The following is a 22,603-nucleotide window of genomic DNA, read 5'->3' as shown; positions in this document are numbered from 1 at the left end:
ACAAAACACTGCCTATCCCAATGGTTAATGGACAATTTATTAAAAAAAAAAAACAACAAAACCACCATAAAATCACTCTTTGTGGTATGGTATGTGGTATGGATTATAATGTCTGTTTGGAAACTTTTTATCTTTTTAAAAGCACAGTAGTACAAATAAGTTATGAAAATGGCAAAGTACTATAAAGCAGAGGATTCTGATTTTCTTGAAATGCACTTTATCTATTTTAAGATTTTTAAGATTTTTCTAGAATATTCATAATGAGAACAGAAGATATTTATTTTCTAGTAATGAAGTTCATTAGATTGTAAACAGCATGTGGCAAAGGCAGAAATATCCTTTTAGTGCACAGGCTGAAGTTCCCACTCACTGTATTTTATTTAAGAAATCATATTCTCCTTAGAAAAAAAAGATTGCTCACTTCAGTCCTAAATTTTATCTTTATTTGTGCAATTATTATTGAAATGTTGTAAAACACCAGTCTCTTGATTTTTTATCAGCATGAGAACATAACTTCAACAGAAAGAGAGTTTATTCTAATTTAATACAGTTATGCTGACAGTACACCCACAGCTAGTGCTGTATGAAACCACTATAATGGTAGTTTTTAGTGACAGAATCTTAAATTTCCTTTAAAAATTACCATGAAGACTGAAATCAGTTTCTGTATTGAAATTTATCTATCAGTTTCTGACATTTTAATACAGAAATGTATTAACAATTTGAAATGATATTATTAAAATGTTAATATTAAGAATTTGAAAGATATTTCAAAATGGTGTATTATGAGTAGTTCTTAATAATACCATCCACTGAGTTACTGCAGTATAATCTTGTCAGTTCTAAATACTTAAATACGTCTTTGTCTTTTACCACTTAAAAGCTGCATTGGATAAAAACACCCTACATCTACATCTATTTATGAACTGTGATCAGTATCAGCCAATGTAAAATATTGCATGTAGCAATCTAATCAGTTAATGTAGAAGTACACGTCACATCTTCTATCCATTTGCTATTAATTCAATATTGCCATCTATTTCAGCTGATTCATTCTGTACCTCCAGTTTCCAAATTCCACTACAGTTATGAATTATAATTCCCCAACTTGCCTTTCTACTTCAATGTATTATTTAGGTGTTTATGATAGCAATTCCCATTGATTTATGGAGCTGCTTTTCAAAGGTTTTATTGGCTTTTTTTTTTCTTTTTCATTTTCTCAGTATCAAAGCATGAGAAACCTGGGCTTCAGACACTTATTAGTTAAATTCAGTCGCATATTTGTACTTCACATCTAGCATACCTGAGTATCTATGACTTCTTTCTGTGATCATGAATGAAAATTCAAAAACAAAGATGAAAATAAATGTAGAAGGCGAAGGCTCCATTTTGAACTACTCCTGGGAAGCTAGAGAATACTCAAGCCAAAAATAAAATGAGTGCCAATTGGACAGAAAAAGCACAACTGACTGGAGATCAGACACAGCTGTCACTGTGAGGCAATTGTGCAAAGACTGCCAAGCACATTGCAAAATCTCTGTATTAATCACACATTTCTTGGCCAACAATGCTTTGGGATTCTCATCAAAGACAAGCAGATAAAGGTAACATGACATGGCACCTAAAACATGTATGGCTGAATCCTCAAGGCTGGCACTAAGATCTTCTCTTCAGCTATTTAATTCAAAGAGCAATACCTGAGAGATAACAACGACAGGAAACATATCCTTGCTTGGGTAGTTCCTGACATACTGATGGTCAGGTAAAAGGAAAAGCTGTAATAGACAGGACTAAATTATTTCCTTTCCACTTGTTCCTTATTATTCTCTGTCCCACCATTCCTATTTCTGCATTTGAAGTTGTTAGACAATGTATCTTAAAGAGTAAATGCCCAAACTGCATCTTAAAATCATATAAAAAGCTGTGATCTAAAAATCCTTGGGAGGATCTCCTCTCTAAATACTGTCTTCTTTCTTCCAAGGAAGACAGTAAACATTCCTAGAAGTGTAAAACTAATTTAAAAAAAAAAAAAAAAAAGGGAGGGAAGCAGCAGGGCACATTTGAGAACTGTAACTGGCAATGTAAATTAATTTCCCTTCTTCTCTTCAATTTTTTGATCTCAGTTTCATCATAGAATCATAAAATCATTTAGGTTGGAAAAGACCTTTACAATCAAGATGAGCCATTAGCACTGCCAAGTCTGCCATTAAACCATGACCCTAAGCACCACACCTACACATCTTTCAAATGCTTCCAGGGATGGTGATTCTACCACCTTTTCTGGGCAGCCTGTTCCAATGCCTGTCAACCCTTTTGGTGAAGATTTTTTTCCTAATATCCAATCTAAGTCTCCCTGGCACAGACTGAGGCAATTTCCTCTTCTCCTATCATCTGTTACCTATGAGAAGAGACTGACCCCCAGAGTACTACATCCTCCTTTCAGGTAGTTGTAGAGAGTGATAAGGTCCCCGCTGAGCCTTCTCTTCTCCAGACTAAACAACTCCAGTTTTGTATCTGTTACTTTGAGCACAATAACATATGATTAATACTAGAAAAATTACTGAAAGGTAAAAGAAAACTTTGACAGGACACAGCAAGTGAAAGATGAAGAAATGGTTTCTGACAGTTTTATGTCAATACTGGCATTTCAATAGGGTCACAGTAAGGAAGGGAGGGACCCCCATTCTTCTAGACTGATTACCACTTGGAAGGCCTAGAAGGACTTACAACAACCTAGACAAATCAGAGAAGCAGAGCGAAGAGAGAGACAAGAAGCTCAGGCTCAGAAGTAGCTCAGTGAAGAATAAGCCTGGTCTCCCAGAACAAAACAGAGTTCATTCTAGTTCTACTGAAAAACCCAACGACTGGCATAAAAGTTGAGGTAAGTAGCTGTGAAAGGAAATGAAAATAAATTCTTTGCTAAAATTGTATTAAAATATTGCTTTCCAGACCAGTTACTTAATTCTAGGAACTTAGCACTAGTCATATTAAAAATCAACAACAAAAACATGACATTCCAACACAAACACCCACTGAATAAGAAATAAACACGGCCCTTGATTTGGAGACATATAGAATCATAGAATTGTTAGGGTTGGAAAGGATCTTAAGATCATCTAGTTCCAACCCCCCTGCCGTGGGCAGGGACACCTCACACTAAACCATATCACCCAAGGCCTTGTCCAACCTGGTCTTGAACACTGCCAGGGATGGAGCATTCACAACCTCCCTATTCCAGTGCCTCACCACCCTAACAGGAATATATCTATATATATATTAAATGCTATGCCATTTCCGCTTATATGATGATTCAAGAGACAGTAGTCATTTTCCATATGCACAAACCAAAATATTTACTAGTAAAAAGAATATTATATTCTGGTACTCAAAATTGTAACTATAATATTAAAAATGTTACCTTTTTTCTAATATAACTGTATTAATTGGAAAGGAAAATGACCCCTAATTATTAAGTTAAATTATCTGGAAAAAAAAATCTAATTTTTATCAGTAAACATGGCAAATGTATAAACTGTTTTTAGTGTAAAAATAATATGGAATCATGGGATACAAATATCCATAAACTGCCCTATAAATGTGTAAGCTAAAGGAAAAGTATTTTTATATAAACTTCTTCTACTGTGTTCCAACAATTTTCTCAATTTTCTTGTGTATGAAAATTTATTTTCTTAGACTGGACAATGAAATTTTCTGCAGCTGCGTTTAATAAACTCCAAACAAAAAGAAGATGAATCTCAACACTAAGACTGGTTTATGCACCAGACTTGGGTACCTCTTTCACTTGGAGGAAACTCCCACTGAAGCCAATTAACCACCTTCTCATACTACTGAACACCTCTCATAGCACTCAGTTAGCAAGGCGTGACACAAATTTAAAAAAGTGAAAGAATTTGTATGCTAAATCAGAAAAATCCCCTTTGCAAAGTAGGAGAAAGAAGTATAACATATGCATAGGCACAGTATGAAGTTATCCTTATATATCTTTTAATGTAACCAGTAACACTAACAGAACTGTATTTTATACCTCCTACTTCTAATTCTCATCTCAGTTGTCATTAGTGGCAAATTTATGTATTATCTTAGTGGAAATAGGTCTTCTGTAACAAACATGAGACAGGCCGATGCAAGAACTGTATGAGTGTTTGTACTATTGTTATTATAATACATCAGAAGTCTTCTGCATGACAAACCCTGTAACATCCACGTTGTATTAACACTCAAAGGTCACATTGTACATTAGATTTTTCTCCCAAAGGCCTTGAGATTGCAATAGTCCGTGTGGAATATTATGTTTAAAAGGAACCCAGCTGAAGTCATGCAAATACCACAAATTATGTAGCCTATTTATATGCTGTAGACTGAAGGATTAGAACATGTACATTTACATGTAGTATATTTACATTGACATTATGCTACAAAGATGTATAAAAAGGAAATACCCTGATATATCATTGTTACTAAAACTGTGGAAGATACCTTAAATGACTTCACAGAAACTACATTTCAAGATGGAAGAAAGTTTTCTGAAGTTCTGTATTTGAAAATGGCCCTTGCTTTTAAAAGAATTCTTTTCCTGTCTTATTTCAAAGATCTTTTCTGCTTCTCTCACTTCTCAAATAGACAATGATTTATTTGCCAAGTTTGGTATAAAATGCAAAACATAAAAGATTTTTATGTTGAATTTGTTTTCTTTTTGAAAAAAAAGGTAAATAGACAATTATTTGGTATTTTTTTATTCAGAAGAGTATTTTTACATTCCTGCAGATGTTACTGAAATAAATGGTATATTGAACATGTGTAGTCCATCACTTTCATATCATGTTCCCAGAGAATTCTTGTCAGAGTTTTTAATAAGTGCTGGACAAACAGGCATTAGTTAACATACCCTAAGCTCTTTGCTCTTGACATACAAAGGCTGTCACTATGCACAGATTATTCTTACAGAAGTTAGGAAAGGAATTACCCTATTCAGACCAGCAGAAAATATACAGCGACACCATGCCTCAACAGTTTTATAAATACTACCATCCCAACAGGAGATTAATCTTGCTTACCAAGGATTTATAGCTTTAGCAATTCTTATCTTCTCAGTAAAATTAGTCTTTTTGCACTTGATCTCAATAACAGTCGTAATAAAAAATGTGAAGTTTTTTTCCCTTCTCAGCTATGTAATTTTTATTATGTTGTAAATATTCTGACTCTATTTCAGGTATGAAATTGTTAGAGTATTATTCTGGATCTCCTTGAGAGAGCACAAGCTATTTAACTGTATTCTGCACAGTGACAGAAGAAAAAAGGTTATTAACAAATAACTGTCTTATGTCAGTGGTGTAATTGGCACAAGGAAGCAAAAACATTTTTTTTTCAATGGTTATAAAAGTGAAACATAATTCTGTATGTTCTTTGATAATAATTTCTATGGATTTCAATATTACTTTAATTTTAATCTCAGAACTCTTCAACCTTTTGCAGATCTCTGCCTACAGAATTTCTTATAAATAGAAAATTATAGCAGTTATAGGACTACAATTTTGATAAAACTATAAAGAAGCCACAGTTCTGCTTCAGAGAAGGGACTGATCAGATGAAATATCTAAAAGGATAATATCTAAAGGATGCCTAGAAGTTATAGAAAAACTTAAGTTGTAAACAGCAAAAAATTGCCAAGACCATAAAGCATTAATACAAAACCAAAAACCAAGTCGAAATTGTCAAATTGCAGTATGCAACTTCTTGATCAAAACTCTTTGAGTCTAGAGATCTGAAAACAGGTAATGTAATTTTAATTCTTATGAAGAGCTCAAGGGAAGGTCCAGGGAGTTTCCAAACAGGAAGCTTCACATTTTTATAGAGAGCAAGTATTTTAAAGAATAGAGTCATTGGGTAGTTGAGGAACTATACTATATTTGGAAAGAGCCAATGTGATTTTCTTAAAAAGTCATCTCACAAACATACTGCAATTTTTTCTTTTAAGGCTTCAAGGAACACTTAGACAAGAAAGATAGAGTAGGTTTCCAAATGGTATTCAACAAGACCATTAGAGAATCTATCAAAACACATAACAAGATAAAGTATTCCTATGGGTAAGTAATTGACAGAAACAATGGATGGGAATAAAGTATCATTTTTTCACAGAGGACAGAGATCACCAGAAGAGGCCTAAGGAGACTTCTGCTGGAACAGGTTTTTGATCAAATTCACAAATAATCTGAGACAGTTAATGAGGAGTACGACAAAGTTTTATGATGATTCTAAGGGTAATAAAAAAATAGAGCAATTGCCATTAAAAATTAGACATGAAATGGCATATAAAATTCAACGTAGCTGAAAGTTATTCGAATTGGGAAAAATATTAACTTTAAATACACAATGAATGGCTTTGAACTGAGACCTGACAGTTCAATAAAAAGATCAACCTGGTACTAAGAAAAGGAAAAAACCACAACCATTTAGAATTAAGTAAAAAAATACAAACAAACAAAACACAGAAAACACCAGTACCTAAAGGGGGCCCACAAGAAAGCTGGAGAGTGACTTTTTTACAAAGGCATGTAGGTACAGGTCAAGGGAAAATGGCCTTAAACTGACAGAGTAGATTTAGATTAGATATTATGAAAAAATACCCTCACTATGAGGATGATGAGACACTAGCACAGGTTGCCCAGAGAAGTTTTGGCTGCCCCATCCCTGGAAGTGTTCAAGACTATCAAGTTGGACAGGCCTTTGAGCAACCTGGTCGACTAGAAGGTGTCCCTGCCCACTGCAGGTGGGGGTTTGAACTAGATCTTTAAGGTTCCGTCTAATCCAAACCATTCTATGATTCTAGAAACCTTGGCTTTCTCAATTATAATGTCTTACTGTGTATACCCATGCAAAATTATAAATGGAAGATAGTTTCCAGTTTTGATATATTTGTTCTACATTTATTAATGAAAAATAGTAACATAAATAGGTAGTGCTGTTATTTAACATCTGTAAAACTTACCTAGTTAATATTTTCATATTTTTTTCAGGATAAATTTTGATAGAGACCATCTGGGTTTTAGTGACTTGTTAGCTCTGTCACAAATTCATTAAATGTGCCCTGTGCAGCAATATCTACAGATGCCTTGGAAAGGAAATCAAGCATTTTGATCTCTTGCTTCAAAGTGTTTTCCTGTGTTGCCATGGTATCAGTGATAGCTATTCTAGGACGCTGGCTGTGGAATATCTTTGAAAACATACCTAGGCAACACATAAATCATCTGCCCTCTAATGCTTCTAAAACAGTGACAGATCTTTCCATATTTCAGTGGAATGGAGTGATATGCAGCTATTATGTTTGTGTAAGGAATCCTTTAGGAAATTTAGTTTTGAAGTTTTTGTCTGCCGAATGCACCTTATTCAAAGCCTTTTCAGTTTCCACAAATCTGCTAGAATTCTATATGTGAATTTTGACAATCCTGTGCATCCTTTCTAGTTCTCCTATTTATGTTCACTAGCTTTTAAAAGTTAGAGCTTAACAAATGTAGTAAAAGTTTATACCTATGTAACTTGAGAGACCAAGGCTCTTACTCTTCCGCGAAAGCCTTGCTGACTTGTTGCAGAGTGCCTTACTGAGAAGGTATTCTCCACAGCTTCCAGGAAGGCTCTAGACCTTTGTTGCCCAGCATGTATCTTCTTCTTCCTAGGACAGTGACCTGATCCTGGAAATCCTTACAAAAGCCGGAGTTTGTGATTTGCAGTACTCATGCTAACCTCAAAAAAGGTTTCTATCAGACATCTGTCATTGAAGCTACCTATACAACTACACTGATGTCTTATTTCAAATTATGAAATACTTATAAATAAGTAGCTCCTTAGCAATAGTAATGCTCATGTGTTTTTTCCTCAAAACAGAGGATACAATATTGAAAAATTTTATTGGTTTCTATACTGGCACTGATGTGTTTAGTGGTTTGGAGGACAGAAGAAAGAGAATTAGAATACTGAAACAAATCAATTCCTTTCTAAGGAAAGTCAAGTCTTTTTGAATACATCTTAAATCTGCAGTTACTGTCTGTTAAGGGATAATTATAGTCCAGGTGGTACACTGCCCCAGAAATGTACTACCTAACTGTAAGATAAAACAGCTCTCAGAAATCCTAACAATAGCTCCTGAACAGAGGCATGGAGTTTGTTTTAATTCACTAGCAAATGGACTGTTTCCAGAAAAATTGTCATAATGGTTCACTATGTAAATAGGTTTATGTAAAAAGTCTCAAATAGTAAAATCATTACTACGCTGATGTAACTGACTATCTGATGCAGTAACAGTGAAGAAAAACCCCAAAGGAATCAATTATATCAATGGCTAAATGCATTTTATCCATAGAAGAATCTCTGTATAAACAGCCAATTCTCCTTAGAGAAAGCCAAAGAAAAACTACTTAGAATTTTCCAACAGCTGTCATAATAGTCCTCATTAACTGAAATTTAGTATTTGATGCAGCTTATAACAGCAGTGAAATTTAAAGACAGGTGTTAAAAGTCACTGGCCTCAGCTTTTTAATACTGAATTGGAATTTGACATTACACAGCACCTCTTAGTTGTTGTAATTACTAATAAATCAAAACAAAGGCTTTCATGATCTTAAGAGTTTAAAATTATTCCCCGCATAATTTGAAATGCAGTCTCATTACAAAAATTTCTTGATGAATTTAGCTTATTTAGAGACACATAGAAGGACACTGTATAATGATTGCAATATTCCAGACTTTGACTACCGGGAACCACTTTCATCAGAAATGCTCCCAGAGTATTCACAGTGGGTCCAATGGTAAACTGAATCAGGCAGTCTTGTAATATCCTTACTATTTTCAGAGTATATAAGAAATGTAAGGCATTATTCCCTGTAGTCAACTCCTCCGAAGCAAGAAACCCAAAACGTGATAACCAAGGTGACTGAATATCCTGCCAAAAATAGCATAATAAGATTTTGTTGATATTTTGTCAATTCACCACCTCAGACTTATAAAGATTAGGTTAGGCATCAAAACAGGTAACATTTCTTCTCATGAATACCAGTTAATTCCGGTTAATATGAAGTGAAAAAGCAATTTTTCACTGGCCTCAAACAAGACTGACCTTAGTACTGTATAAAACTTAACTGCCAAACAACATACAGCCCAGCCATCTCAACTTATGGCAACCATCAGTCCACAGCAGCTTGTGAGCTGGCACATCTGCTTCAACTAGACTTATGAGAACAACCAGCTACTTTTACATTAAAGAAGCAGCAAAGATGGAAAATGTGCTACTCGGGGGGGAGTTTTGAGGTGGACTTGCTTCAACCTTGTCCTTATGGGAACAAACCTCAAGAAAATAAGAAAGCTTTTAAACAGGACAAAAAAAAAAAATTAAATAAAAAATAGAGCAATGGCATTTACAAACAAAAAAAAAATAAAAAAAAAACTTCAAAGTCTCAAAGCTGCAAAGTCAAGATAAAATAAGTATAAAATGCTTTATAAGAGAACTTCCCACTGTGTCCTTGCAGGCAAGCCCTTGCTTGCCTTGCTTGGACTGATTTCAAACAAGTAAGTGATTTCCTGCGTTGCAGCAAATTCTCCCCAGTTCTCTCAGCTTCTTAGGAAGAACTTTTACCCATTACTGCAGAGATCTAGCTCTAAGGCTGCTTCCTAATACTGAAACTACTCTCTCCATCTGGGTCTTCTACATGTCTCTTCAATCTCTGTTTTTGGTCTAGATTAGTCAGTAGCTTCCCTGAACTTAGTGTCAGAGCCTGGACAAGTGAAGGACTACCTACAATAGAGATTATATTGTCTCAGGGACAACAAAAGGAAACTGGAAATACAACTGCATGTGACCATATGGGATGCATTTCAGGAAGCTGAGGCAACCAACTGGTGTCACACAAAGGCCACGCTCTACCATCTTTGAAAAGTCACATCCATCAGGGGCAGTTCCTGGTGACAGGAAGAAGGTAAACATCACACCCATCTTCAGTTTAACCTCAGTTCTCAATCAGGTTATGGAATAAATTTTCCTGGAAACCATGCCCAGGCCCATAATGAACAAGAAGGAGAATAACTGTCAGGAATCTACCAAGCACTGACAAACTTTATTGACTTCTGTGATGCAGTAACTGTCTCCATGAAGTAAGGGAGAGCCTTGATTTTAGTGAGACCTTCAGCAAGGTTACCTTACGATCTTTATAGACAGATTGAAAAGATATGACTCTGGTAGACTCTAAGATGAGGAGAAAATTGACAGGACTCTGAAGCTTAACAGTAAAGCCTGCAGGTTAAGGGATGTGATTATTTCCCCTTTTTAGCACTTGTGAGCATATCTAGAGTGCTTCTTTGGGCTCTCCAACACACCATACTGATTTACTGGATTACAGTGGTGGCAAGAGGACTACAAGCTTGCAGAGACGGTCAAGGAGATATCTAACTGCTGTCTTCAACTACCTAAAGGGAAGCGAACAGAAAAGATTAAGGCTGACTATTCTTGAAGGTGCACAATGAAAATACAATAGATAATGCATGAGAGTTGAAAATTGTGAATAGATATGAGAAAAAAAACTTAATGGTGATGGCAAACATTGTAAAGGGCTGCTGAACCACTGTCCTTGGAGGTATTCAAAACATGACTAGACAAGGCTCTGAACAACCTGATTTGACACTGTCTTGCACTGTGATCTGGGCCAGCTGACCTCCAGAAGCCACTTCCAAGTTAAATTATTGTCCTGGGTTCAGCAGTAGCAGTCATTTTTCCCCTTCTTGGTAGCTGGTGTAGTGCAGTGTTTTGACTTTCAGCTCGGGAGAGCTGATAACAAGGATGTTTTGGTTTGGCCAAGGACTTTGTGAGCCTCATGCTCTGCCATTTGACCAAAGAGGTATTCCATACCACAGCACGTCATGCCCAGGAGGTAACTGGGAGTTAGCACTGGGGGACTGCAGGGCTCTTGGTCGGGCTGGGGGGGGGCGAGTTATCGGTCGGCTGGTGGTGAGATGATGTATTCTCTTCCCTTGTTATTTCCTTTATCATTGTTATTATTGGTGGTAGCAGAGTGATCTGTGTTATACCTTAGTTACTAAACTGTTCTTATCTCAACCTGTGGGAGTTGCATTCTTTTCGATTCTCCTCTCCGTCCCTCCAAGAGCAGGGGGAGGGCAAGAAAGGGGGGGAAGTGAGCGAACGAATTACCTGACTGGGTTTAAACCACGACAATTATTCAATCCTGATTCTAGCATTTAGTCTATTTCAGAAGCAGTACCAAAATCCACTTGTCTCAGACAGCTACAAGATGAATGAGTTTACTTCTTTTACAAGTGAGTTGTTGGATCTATACCATCTGGTTAGTTACAGAGTCCTCTAGCATCCTCTACAATGCTTTGTCAATTTGAAATCCATGCATAGTAAGTGTAGATACAAGCTTTAGTCTGAATTCGTTCCCATTTTCTCTTTCAAGAAGTATTAGCTTTTAAGATACTGTCAGTCCTTGTGCTCTTACCCCTCCACCATACATTTATGAAAAAAAAAACATTTTCAGGAGAATACAACAGCATTATAGATTTTAGAATATGTACCTTCATAGTAAAAAAAAAAAAATCAACCAATTTTTTTAGTATTACTGGAACTATTTATGTGTTCTCCCCTTAAAAAAAAAAAGAATACTACATTTTCTTTTTTGTCTGTCTAAAGGTTCTTCACAGAGAGTGATTTTATCATTCAAGCTGAGAAAAATCAAACAGCTAGAAATTCCAACATGCAATTTGTCTTCATTTACATGCTGCTATGAAACTGCAGTATCTCTTACCACCATGCATGTACATCTGTTTGTTTGAACTTAGAAACAGGTTATCACACCTGATCTTTTGGTAGTGCCTGAGTAACAATAGTTTAGTAAAGCCTTATGCACTGGTCTAGAAAAAATAATCCTACAACTACAAACAGAAAGTTGTGTTCTCTTTGCAATAATAAGAAACAGCCAAATGTTTCATACACACATACTTAATGACAAGTACCTGAAAAGTTAACAATTTTAAAAAACTCTTATCTAAAAGGAATTGTAAATTTTTTAGTAATTGCATTTCTGTAACTGAGAAATGTCAGTTGTATTTTATTTTTCTTTGGTTTTGGGATGAGAAGCGCTGTGAAGTAACTGAAGCTAATACACTGCAAAAACTCTTAAAATTGTTGCAAAGCCAGATAAAAACAACATGAAAAGATCACTGAAGCAAGCAAGATCTACCATGTGTCGTGGTCAGACTGGAGCTGCACCTTAGCTGCCTGAACAGCTAACTGTTAAAGAGCAGCATTAATCCTGCTCATAGTTGTATATGTACAACTCAACATAAATGGATATTGCATGCAGACAGCCAACGGCAAAATCTGGTACGAAATATTTCAAACGGATGAAAACATACTGGACTAAAAAAAGCCTCCACATTTTACAAGTTAAGTAATAGACTAAAACCAGCTGTATTCATAACCACATAAAAAACATTCTACATTAATGTCCCTAATTTCAGTAAGACTATTAGGAATATTGGCATAACAGAAAAGCTACAGAGCATCCGGAAGTGAATGACCCACATAATTTAATTAAAACCAGTACTAAATAAGCCACTGGAAAGGAACAAACACAAGGAGGTTATTAATTAGAAGTTATCATACTCTCAACATACAAACTGGCAGCCACAAATTAAGCTGAAGAATTACCTTCTTGGTTTTCAAACTGTTCTGACAACAGATGGTAGCAGCAACCTACACTGCAAACTGCTTTGATTTCAGGCTTGGCAGTGAAAATTCGTAGTGTATTTGCAGCAAGATCACCACATGTATGTAGACCCACCATCATACAGTCCTAAGAAAAAAAAACAAAAGAAAACAAAGCAACAATAAAGCATCTCCTTCTTCAACTGAAAGAGCACGAATAACAACAACAAATTTCAAAACCCAGTTATATTGCAAATGGTTATTGAGCTGTAAGGTTTAAATACGCAACTCCATGGGGACTCCTGCTGTTCTCTTCTAGAATTTTTCAATGCATAATAAAAGCTCTTCAGTGCTAAGAAAACATGGTGCATTGCCTCTGTGGATAGAAAGACTGCTCATTGCTTTGGTCAGGTAAGGAACTACCCATCTACTCACTCTACCTTCACCAGTCATGAGGAAGCAGAAGTTCAAGACGGTAAATAGTAGCCGGTTTACTTGCATGGAAGGGAACATCTATGAGTTGACTGGATATGGGCCATTTCCCTTGTCCTTCCAGCTTTTCTGCCATTGTTACTAATACTACTGCTATTTCCTTTTCTTACTTGGGATTTACTGCTATAAATCTGGCTGGACCTATCTATGGAATTTCTACTACTTTAAGCTCTTGAAATAAAAACCACTTCCTAAATATAGACATACTGTGAAAAGCAGGCTTTGTTTATTTCCAAAACTGTAGTTTTGCCTCAGTTTTGCAATATGCCTAGTACTATTCAACAACAAACGAGCATTTTCTTTTATAACACACAGAATTTAAGCTTCAGATGCGCTGTATTCTATTGCCTGCTTTCCTTTTTTTTCTCAATTTCCCTTTTCCATCTATTTTTCCATCCAAATTATCCCTCTTCTCACCCTTCTTATCAAGATATTTCCTTTTTGGCATTATTAGTTGGAATCTATTGGAATCTAATCAAAACAACATGGCATTGCTTTGAATTTCAGCCTTATTTATTAACAAGGTTATCAACAAGAAGTTAGCCCAACTGGGATACCCGTCTGTAATAATTCTGAATTTATATTCACATTGTTTTTTTGCTGCTCTGTGTCTGATTTATTCACCCATCTTTATTATACAGAAGGCGCATGTGTGAAACAGTAAAACCTCCCTTTTCCTTTTTTTTTTTTCAATTCTTCTTGCCCCCCTTCACACCTTTTGTTCTGCTTCTCTGTGCTTGCCCTCACTTTGTACAACATTTTTAGGCGGCAAAAGTTCAGTTTCAGTCCATTTTAGTTTTTAAAGATTTTTTTCCCTATCAGTCAGCTTCAGCTCACCATTCCACAAATCTTTTTTCAACGCTAAAGTTTGGAAGCTAAGGGAAGATGTGCACTTGCAAGGGCAGCATTTAAATCCCAGGCCAGGAAAAGTTACGAGAGATTCTTTCAGGAGAAAGCTAGTGGAAGATGGCTACTGCATGCAAGATAGAGGAAGCACTACAGTGCTCAAAACTTCTGAACAATAGGTCAGCCTGACTGTGGCAGGTATACTTTGAGACCATTACTGACTTCAGTGAGGTTGCCTAGGTATAACTGCAAGTACTTTCTGGATCATTGGCTTATATATAGCAAGATTTGATATCTTAATATTAGTCCTGGGCTATATACAAACATGCATTCCTATACCCATATTTCATCCGCAGATTTATTTCAGAATTTATGGCATAAATCAGTAATTACTAATTTTATCCATTCCTCATTTGTCCTTAGCTTAGGAAAACTTGAGAAAAAAACCCCATCAACTTATGGTTCTAATAAAAAATGGAAAATATTTGTAAAACTATTTCTAAAAAAATTCGTTTCTAAAAATTGTGAAAATATCTTAAAACATGAAAATTCTTGCACATTATAAAGGGTTTTAACCACATACCTTCATCACACATAATGTGGTATGGATATTACTATTTTTTAACACAATGAACCTTTTGCTTTTTCTGACAGTATTTTTTTTTTTAATAAAGGCAGTGATATCTTCTACATTAGGCAAATTACATACTAAGAGTATACAAAATGCAACCGTGCAAGTGCAAATGTATATGTTTCACCAACAAACCCTGCTGCTCAGGGTGGCTTTTGCAGACAGACAAGAACTTGCTCCACACGTTCTCAGATAATCAATATGACTTCTTAGCTCCAGTTATAGGACCATCAGCATGAACCTATAGTCTTGAAACAGAGATTAATTACACCCCTGAATATAATTGTTCAGTTACCACTGAACACAGACAGGTTTTTATCTTTCCATAAAAGACTGACTGTATCTACCCCATCAATGTGTTAGCTCAGGCACAGGAACTAAACAGCCATACAGCTTCTAGACTTGTGTCACAGTCTTTGAGCAGCTGAGCTTTGTGCTCGTTTGTGTAGCCACAATCCCTGCCAGCTAGTAGATTACTAAATAATTTACAGTGATTCTGAAAAGTAAAAAAATAAAAACATTATTTGCAAACAGAGCTCTTTTCAAACTCTTTATGTTGAGGACTATACACAATAAATTCTCCTATGCCTTCAAAGTTTAACTGAAATTACAAAAATATAAAACTTAAAAGATAAGAAATTTCAGGGAAATTTCAATGTTTCATATATCCATCTACCTTGTAAATATAACTTTTTTCATAATAGTTAGATGCTAGCTATAAGCACAATTGTAAAATGAATGTGCTAATATACATAGTTAACTTTGACAGCTGATTATTATCTACCCCACAAACTCTAAAGAGTGCTTTACATATTCAAAATAATCCCAACATATATTAAAAAATCTGTATGTGCTAGACATACTTCTGCTAACTGGCTGAAAAACATTACTGGGGCAGAATATTAATTTACACCACTAATAGTATTCCATGTACACAGGAAATATTCTGTAGATATGAAAATGGCAATATAAAGACAACAGACAATCTAATTCAAATATGAGTAAAATAACCTCCAGATCTGTGATGATGTCACTGAGTTCTGTTTCTGCAGTGATGCAAGAAGTCAATGGAAAATACAAGTTTGATTCACTTGACTTGCTCACTTTCGCCTTGAGAGATGCCATTTTTCTTTGCGCCTTGTCCTCTTCACAGAGTTCCCTACAGTTACACTGAGATGAAGAAACTTCTACAGCATCAGCAGGCAGAATGTTTAGAATAGCAAGAACCTCTTCAGAAAGTTTGTTCTCATCAGATTGTGTCCAAGCCACCAAATCAGCTTCAGTTTGTTTGCTCATTTCACATGTAGCTATTCCTGTGAAACCACAGGAAGGAACTAAATCTTGGATAGCCATTTGGTCCTGACTTTGAAGACTGCTGTCATTATTTAAGGGCTCTTCATTGATTGCTTTACATTTAATTTCACTTTCCACTGGCCTGTCATTTGCCTTTTCTAACCTCTGGCTTTTGAGGTTTGCTTTCCCTCGACTCTGATATGCTGTCCAGTGTTTCTTCAATTTTCTGTTCCTCTCATGAGCACCGTTAGTGTTGACGTTTGAGGAGTCAATTCCATAAACTTTTAGGTTATATTGCATGGACAAAAATGAGCTCAGGTAGCCTTTTCCAGAACCTATATCAATCACCTAGACAACGGTAGGGAGAAGGAAGGAATAAAAAAAAAAATAAATTCGATATATTAATGAGCAACAAGACACACTTCAATCAAATGCAAAATAATCCTGTAAGAATTTAAACATAGATTTAATAGCTACCTTATTAGAATCATCCCTCCTAGTATACTTAATTATTTTGCTTTGTTGGTCCACCTTCTGACTTTAAAACACAGAACTTAACTGATTTGCTCCATAAAACAGACACTGCAATGCTTAAGCAATGCACATGTCCTGACTCTTTCGTATATTTTGTGACATCGAACTTCCTTCTGCAAAAGAAAATAACCATAAACCACCAACACCACCACCTGCCCTCATTAAAGTGGGTCAGGATATAGAGTTAGCAAAGAAAACGGACACAGTGTTTAGCTTCAGGCTCCTAACTCCGATACTGAGCAGCCTACTACCACTCAGTGTACAGAAGTAAGTATCTTTAGATTCAGTACCTAACTTAATCACTTCAGATGTGACCTAAAGACAGGTGATATTGATACCTTCTTTTATGTCAGAATGTTTCTTTCTACTGCTAATCGTTTTCTGTGAAAATGATTCATATAGTTTTGGTTAACATGAGGATGCTTTTGTAATAAAACAAAGGGGCTCATATGTCACATGTGCTTTCTACTTCTTGTTCTGGATGAAGGAGTGAATAGAGGGGCCAGTTTAGTTTGTCTCACAGCTGATAGCACGTGCTAGTTCAGTGATTGATATGACAAGGAAGGAAAACAAACAAGACTAACCCAAGACCTTTAAGAACATAATCACAGCTTTATATCATGTGTGGTTTAATTTGTAAAAAGTATATAACAAAATATTTTACAAGAATGGGCAGTGACTTTTCTCTAAGGAAAGAAAATGATAATGTTCACTTCTGTTCAGGCATCTCCCCAAAATTATATTGACTAGATATAATGACTTTTTTGTAAATGTTCCTGAAAGTGTTTGATTCAAGAACATCTATGTCTTGTTCTTGGTCTATCACACATTCATAAGAAAGCTTACACTAATATTTGTAAGTCCAAATAACAGCAAACACTGCACAAATTCATCTTAAACTCAACTGCACAGTTTTTTACCAGGTAAGAATACACTGTGTGGCAATACTCTTACTGAAATAATTTATTCTTTTTTCTAAGAAAGTTAAAGATTTGTATGTCCATGAAATTAGAAAGAAAGATCTGAAGCAATGTTACTAAAAACTATGTAAAACAGTGGAGAATACACACTATTAGGTAAAAATTGTTTAGCCAGGGTACACATGGCTTTCTCATCTGCACTCATCATGCAATATCGCTGCGTATTTATCATCTAGGTATGCTATAATCCTCAAGTTTCTTGTACAAAATCATTACAGAAGTGGATTTACTGAAATAGAATTGATATAATCTAAGCATACATTTTGAAAATGTCATTTACTTGTCATGTTTATCACCAATATTCTCCTAGATTTAAAAGTGGGGGAAAGAGAAGTGTTCAAGGAATAATTTTTCCCACTTTATGTAACAGATAAAACTATTGTGCAGAATATGTACACCTCCAATTCTACAAGGTTTTGACATATTTCTGTGAAAGGCTGCACTTGGACACAATTCAGCTAGGGAATTACTCCTAACTCCTACGTGTGACCTCTAGTGGTTGTAAAGACAAACTGCTCTTCGGGTAAGGTTTTTTCCCGTCGTTCCAAGTAAAAAGGAACGGTAATACGCTGTTGAATTAGCACTGGGAGAATGGTTTTAAAGAGAAAGGAAAGTTTGACTAAAAATAAGCAGGCGGTGATCTTGTGCTAAACAAATAGACCACATTAAATTAATCCCCACTTTACCTTCCCTTGATTACATAAGGTAATCAGCAACCCACAGCCTATCTGCCAAGCAAGAACTTTTAAAATGAAATTTCCATGATATAATGAACGCCAAAGGTCTTGTCCATGGTGAGCTGGGTACTATGCTTAAACAATGTTTCTGGCACAGAGGAATCAAGAACTCAGTTTCCAGGAGCATTCCAACATTTCCCAGCACCAAATGACAAATTTGATGGCTGCTGAATGCAGAACTACATCATACTTAACATTACACACTGCAACTCGGCTGCACATGCTGCGATTTCCAAGGAAAACTTTCACAAATACATTAAAGAAAACAAATGTGCATTGAAGCAAAGAGGCACCATCACAGGTTTCTTTTCATAGTTTAATCAAGAACTTCTTTATAAAAGTTCCACTTGCATGATAGGAAAGATACTTAAACGGGGCAGTAAACATTTGAAAAAACCCTTTAGCTAGTTTCCTTTAATGTTTTAACTCAAACCAATAACCTAGAGGTGATTACAGTAGCAATAAATTTTTTGCTTTCATTCTCATTTTACTATTTATTATACTACGTTATAAAATACCACATGAGCGCAATATCCTCTACCACCCATTATATACCATGGGTACAAAGGTGAAATGGAGGGCATTTTTCAAGCCGTCAGTGATCTGTAATATCTGAAAGAAACACCCTAAGGACACATGGTGCTGTAAAACATGTGTTGGGCTTTCATAGCTCTAGATTTTTTAATTAAATGCTGCATATATTTTGTTTTGTGAGAAGGATAGAAAAAAATCAATAAGGAAAAAAACTCTCCTAAAACTTTACAATTCCTGTATTTTTTTAAGTTGAAAGGTAACCAAAACAAAAGGAGTTGCTTTTTAATAACTGAGGAGGCTTTTCTTTCTTCTTTTATTTTTTTTTTAATGTAACTGGAAAGCTCTTTTCATATATTAGGGATTTGTAACTTTGCACAAATAAATTTTGTTACAGTGTATGACTAAGATGGAAAAAAGTTAATATAGGGCAGTCAGCATTTTATATTCAGTGATATATTGCAATAATATCTTTCATTAAATGTTACCTTTTTTAAAAAAAATAAACAGTAAATAATCCTTTGCATAAAGATACTCCAAGCCATCTGATAGAAGTTCATAATCACTGGATGAAATTGCAGTATATTGACAGATTCTTAATAATGACTGGTTTGAGATTTTATTAGTAACCAGCTACATTGGGATTTAGGTTAGGTCATTAAGGCGACTGTACTTTTTTATCTCTGAACATGAGTTTTCTTTTCCTTTCATTCCTGAATCTCACAGGAACTATTTAAAATCTAAATGAAAATACTATATGAAACACCACCTTCCAGCAAATTCAGACATTTAATATTGTATTATAAGGAAACAACACTCTCCTACAGTTTTTTCAGTATGTGAAAATCTTCAACACTTGAACAACTAATGCTTGCCTAAAGCAGAAGGTATGCAAGGCAAAAAAAAATGCTAGAGATGGAATAAATTACTTTTACAAATCTGCTGCTACTGTATCTGTTCTTTACAGAGCACACACACGTTATGGCTGTTCAGGCACCCACACTTGTCACCATCACTGGCTTTTGAAAGAGCTGATGGAGAAATAGCCTTGCACTGCTGTAAGCAGTCGCAGATGCTCACAAACTGATTGCATCTCATGCAGTAATATTTGGCTTTAATTGCAGCTATTTACTTTGTAAACCCAGTTGTAAGGAGAAGACTGCCTAAAACTTTGCCTTCGTCAGTCATTCCTCACAAAACAGACGGTCAGGATTCAGAGTTTTATCTCAGTATCCACAGGCCTAACCCAAACATATCAAGTGTACTGCATCATTTCCATTATCTAAATTAAACTTAGTCTGAGCCAAATAACTTCCTAATCAAAGTTCAGCTTCAGCAACTCAGAGATGAAGTCAAGTTCTGGGGCCTGCCCTTCAGTCTACAGTAGCAGTAGCAGCAACCTGGGACACTGCAGTTAACCTCTACCATTGAAGTGAACAGAGCACGGCCATGTACTCTGGCAATATGACTGACCACACCATTGATTTCTAGCAATCTCCCTGGTGCAGCTATGAGGCAGGGCAACTAGCACTTTCCCATTACAAACACCATGCACAAAATAGGGAACAAGATGTAGAGAGGTCAGGGTAATAGGGTTTGTTAAGCATAGAGAAAAGAAGGCTTGGAAGAGACCTTAACACCATGTTCCAGTATTTAAAGAATGGCTACAAAGAAAACTCCTTTTTACAAGGAGTCACATGGAAAAGACAACGGGTAATGGGCACAAGTTACTCCTGGGGAGATTCCAACTGGACACAAGAGGAAAATTTTTCACAAAGAGCACACTCAGCCATCAGAATCATCTCTCCAGGGAAGTGGTGGACTCCCCAACACTGGATGCTTTTAAGATCTGGCTGGAAAGGGTGCTGGATCATCTAGGTCATGCTTTGCCTAGAAAGGTTGGATCAGATGAACCTTGGCCCTAAAGGCTCTTCTTTAGCCACCATTATTTACAAGCAAAATAAGAACAGCAGTGAAAGAATATCAAAATGGTGATTTCAAATACAGTAAGGAGAACAATTCGGAAGGTACACAGTAACATACAGTAAGAAATGCTTTCTTACCTGCTTTATATCACAATAATTTGCTATGTTGACTACCAGCTCTGACATCACCTGCACTTCATGTGATTTCTTATTATTCATAAACTCATCAGTTTTGATACCTGTATCAGATTAATAAATACACATTAACATAATCCATATTAAAAAAGATTTGTGAGCAATCAGAAAAAATACCAGCCTAAAAATAGCCTATATTATTTTCCTATTTTAAGCATAGCATTTTTTAATTAAAAACTCATAAATTGTTACAAGGCTAAACTTCTGATTTACACACTCTAAAACTCAGTACTATTAGTGTAGTTTTTAAAAGATGCAGCATATCAAGCATCTGACCAGATACAAGACAATAGCCACTTCTATAAAACTGTACTATTACTTCCTGTTCATTAAAGAAGTATTTATTTCACATTTACCTTTACATAAATGAAATATAAGAGCAGGGACAATTGATAATCACATGGTGCGGCTTGTTAATTCTGCAGATTTGCTCACAATATCAAGTGGGAGACATCTTCAGTGAAATTTGAATGATGCTCGGGAAATTCAAAGGAAGATGCATTTCTATTTTATTTACCCTATGGATTGGTTGTAGAACTGTTATAACTTTATGGTAGAAAATCACTAATTTCAGCGTTTCTGGAGGATGTGTTAATGAGCTGGAGTCAATCTCTACCACAGATTTATTGCTTGTGAAGAATACCAAGCACCCACTTGCTAATCTCTACATCTCTACAAGTAGAGATGGATCTCAGAAGTCACTCCCTTGGGAGAAATACACACAATTCTCACAGGGGACCAACACTACAGTACACCTGGCTCTAGTAAATTGATGGAAATTTTTGTAAGTATGAGTGATGGCAGAAGAAACTGAACTATTACTGATGAGCATGCTCCTAGAAAACAAGATTTTTCTACATGACTAGGCAGATTAATGTACTTTCCCATTCTAGCTTTTTGTACAGTATGTGTTCATCTGTCCAGAAAGTGATCATTAGGCAAAAACCATATTCAGTCCTTGATCAGATCATGCTGGGAACAAAGCCAGGAGTGTTACTTCTTTAAAAGAGAGTGGGGAATTGAACTGAGCTCATGAGAAACCTAGTGTTTTCTCTATTTTTCCCAAAGCCCACAGGATTTCTCTACTTCTTAAACATCTGTTATTTTATAATAAACTGTTATGACAATACTTAAAACCTAATATAGACTCTATGAATTGACAAAGGAAAAAATAGACTAATACTTTTAAACAAAATATACAGCAGAAACAAGTGTTTGTAATTTCACTGAAGATTCTGCTTAACATTAAAACTCTGAAGATCAGTGTCCTAAAAAACTCTGAATTTGTAAGCATTTGAAATGAAAGGAAAAAAGGGAAAAAATTTTAAAGAAAGAAAAAAGGTGTCTTTTTTGTTGATATTTGAACATTTTTGTGTCTGGATAGTCTCATCATCAGGAGCAGCAGAATGGGAACAGGAAGAAATAGATATATAAGTTCTTGACAGAAATAAAAGTTGGTTGTTGTCCGAAGCAGCACTGTCACTTTGAGCTGTCATCACATATTGCACCTTTTATTCTTTGCTATAGGCATGAACTCAAAAGACTGAATTGGGCAATGCTGTGTGAAGTACCATTTCAGAGAGCACCTAAGCCAAATTAAGTATTTCAAACATGCAAGAAATCCAGAAATCCAGAAACAAAAACCAGCTTATAAAAGCTGAGGTTCCAGGCAGAAATTTCATAGTTTGCTTATATCTACAAATACAAAGGTTTTA

At 35.6% G+C, this 22,603-nt stretch overlaps 1 protein-coding gene across 7 annotated transcripts in view; it reads right to left on the bottom strand.

Annotated features, from left to right (window-relative positions):
- METTL25 (methyltransferase like 25) overlaps nucleotides 1-22,603 on the bottom strand; it is a 60,067-nt gene that overhangs the window by 26,996 nt on the left and 10,468 nt on the right. For 6 of the 7 annotated variants that reach the window (XR_009963878.1, XR_009963879.1, XM_062613850.1 and 3 more), the window contains exons 3-5: nucleotides 20,832-20,932; nucleotides 15,705-16,334; nucleotides 12,728-12,872 (exon numbers count right to left, since the gene is read on the bottom strand). Coding sequence is in view for 5 of the 7 variants with exons in the window: in XM_062613850.1 (XP_062469834.1) it covers nucleotides 12,728-12,872; nucleotides 15,705-16,334; nucleotides 20,832-20,932 (876 nt within the window). In the remaining 2 variants the exon portion in view is untranslated. The remainder of the gene's footprint in view (nucleotides 1-12,727; nucleotides 12,873-15,704; nucleotides 16,335-20,831; nucleotides 20,933-22,603) is intronic. The other variant, XM_062613853.1, reaches the window with a different exon arrangement.

The sequence above is a fragment of the Pezoporus occidentalis genome, unplaced genomic scaffold, assembly GCF_034315485.1.
Source record: "Pezoporus occidentalis ecotype Australia unplaced genomic scaffold, CSIRO_AGI_Poc_V1 ctg17, whole genome shotgun sequence".
Classification (NCBI taxonomy): Eukaryota; Metazoa; Chordata; class Aves; order Psittaciformes; family Psittacidae; genus Pezoporus; species Pezoporus occidentalis.
This window is presented reverse-complemented; position numbering and strand designations above follow the sequence as displayed.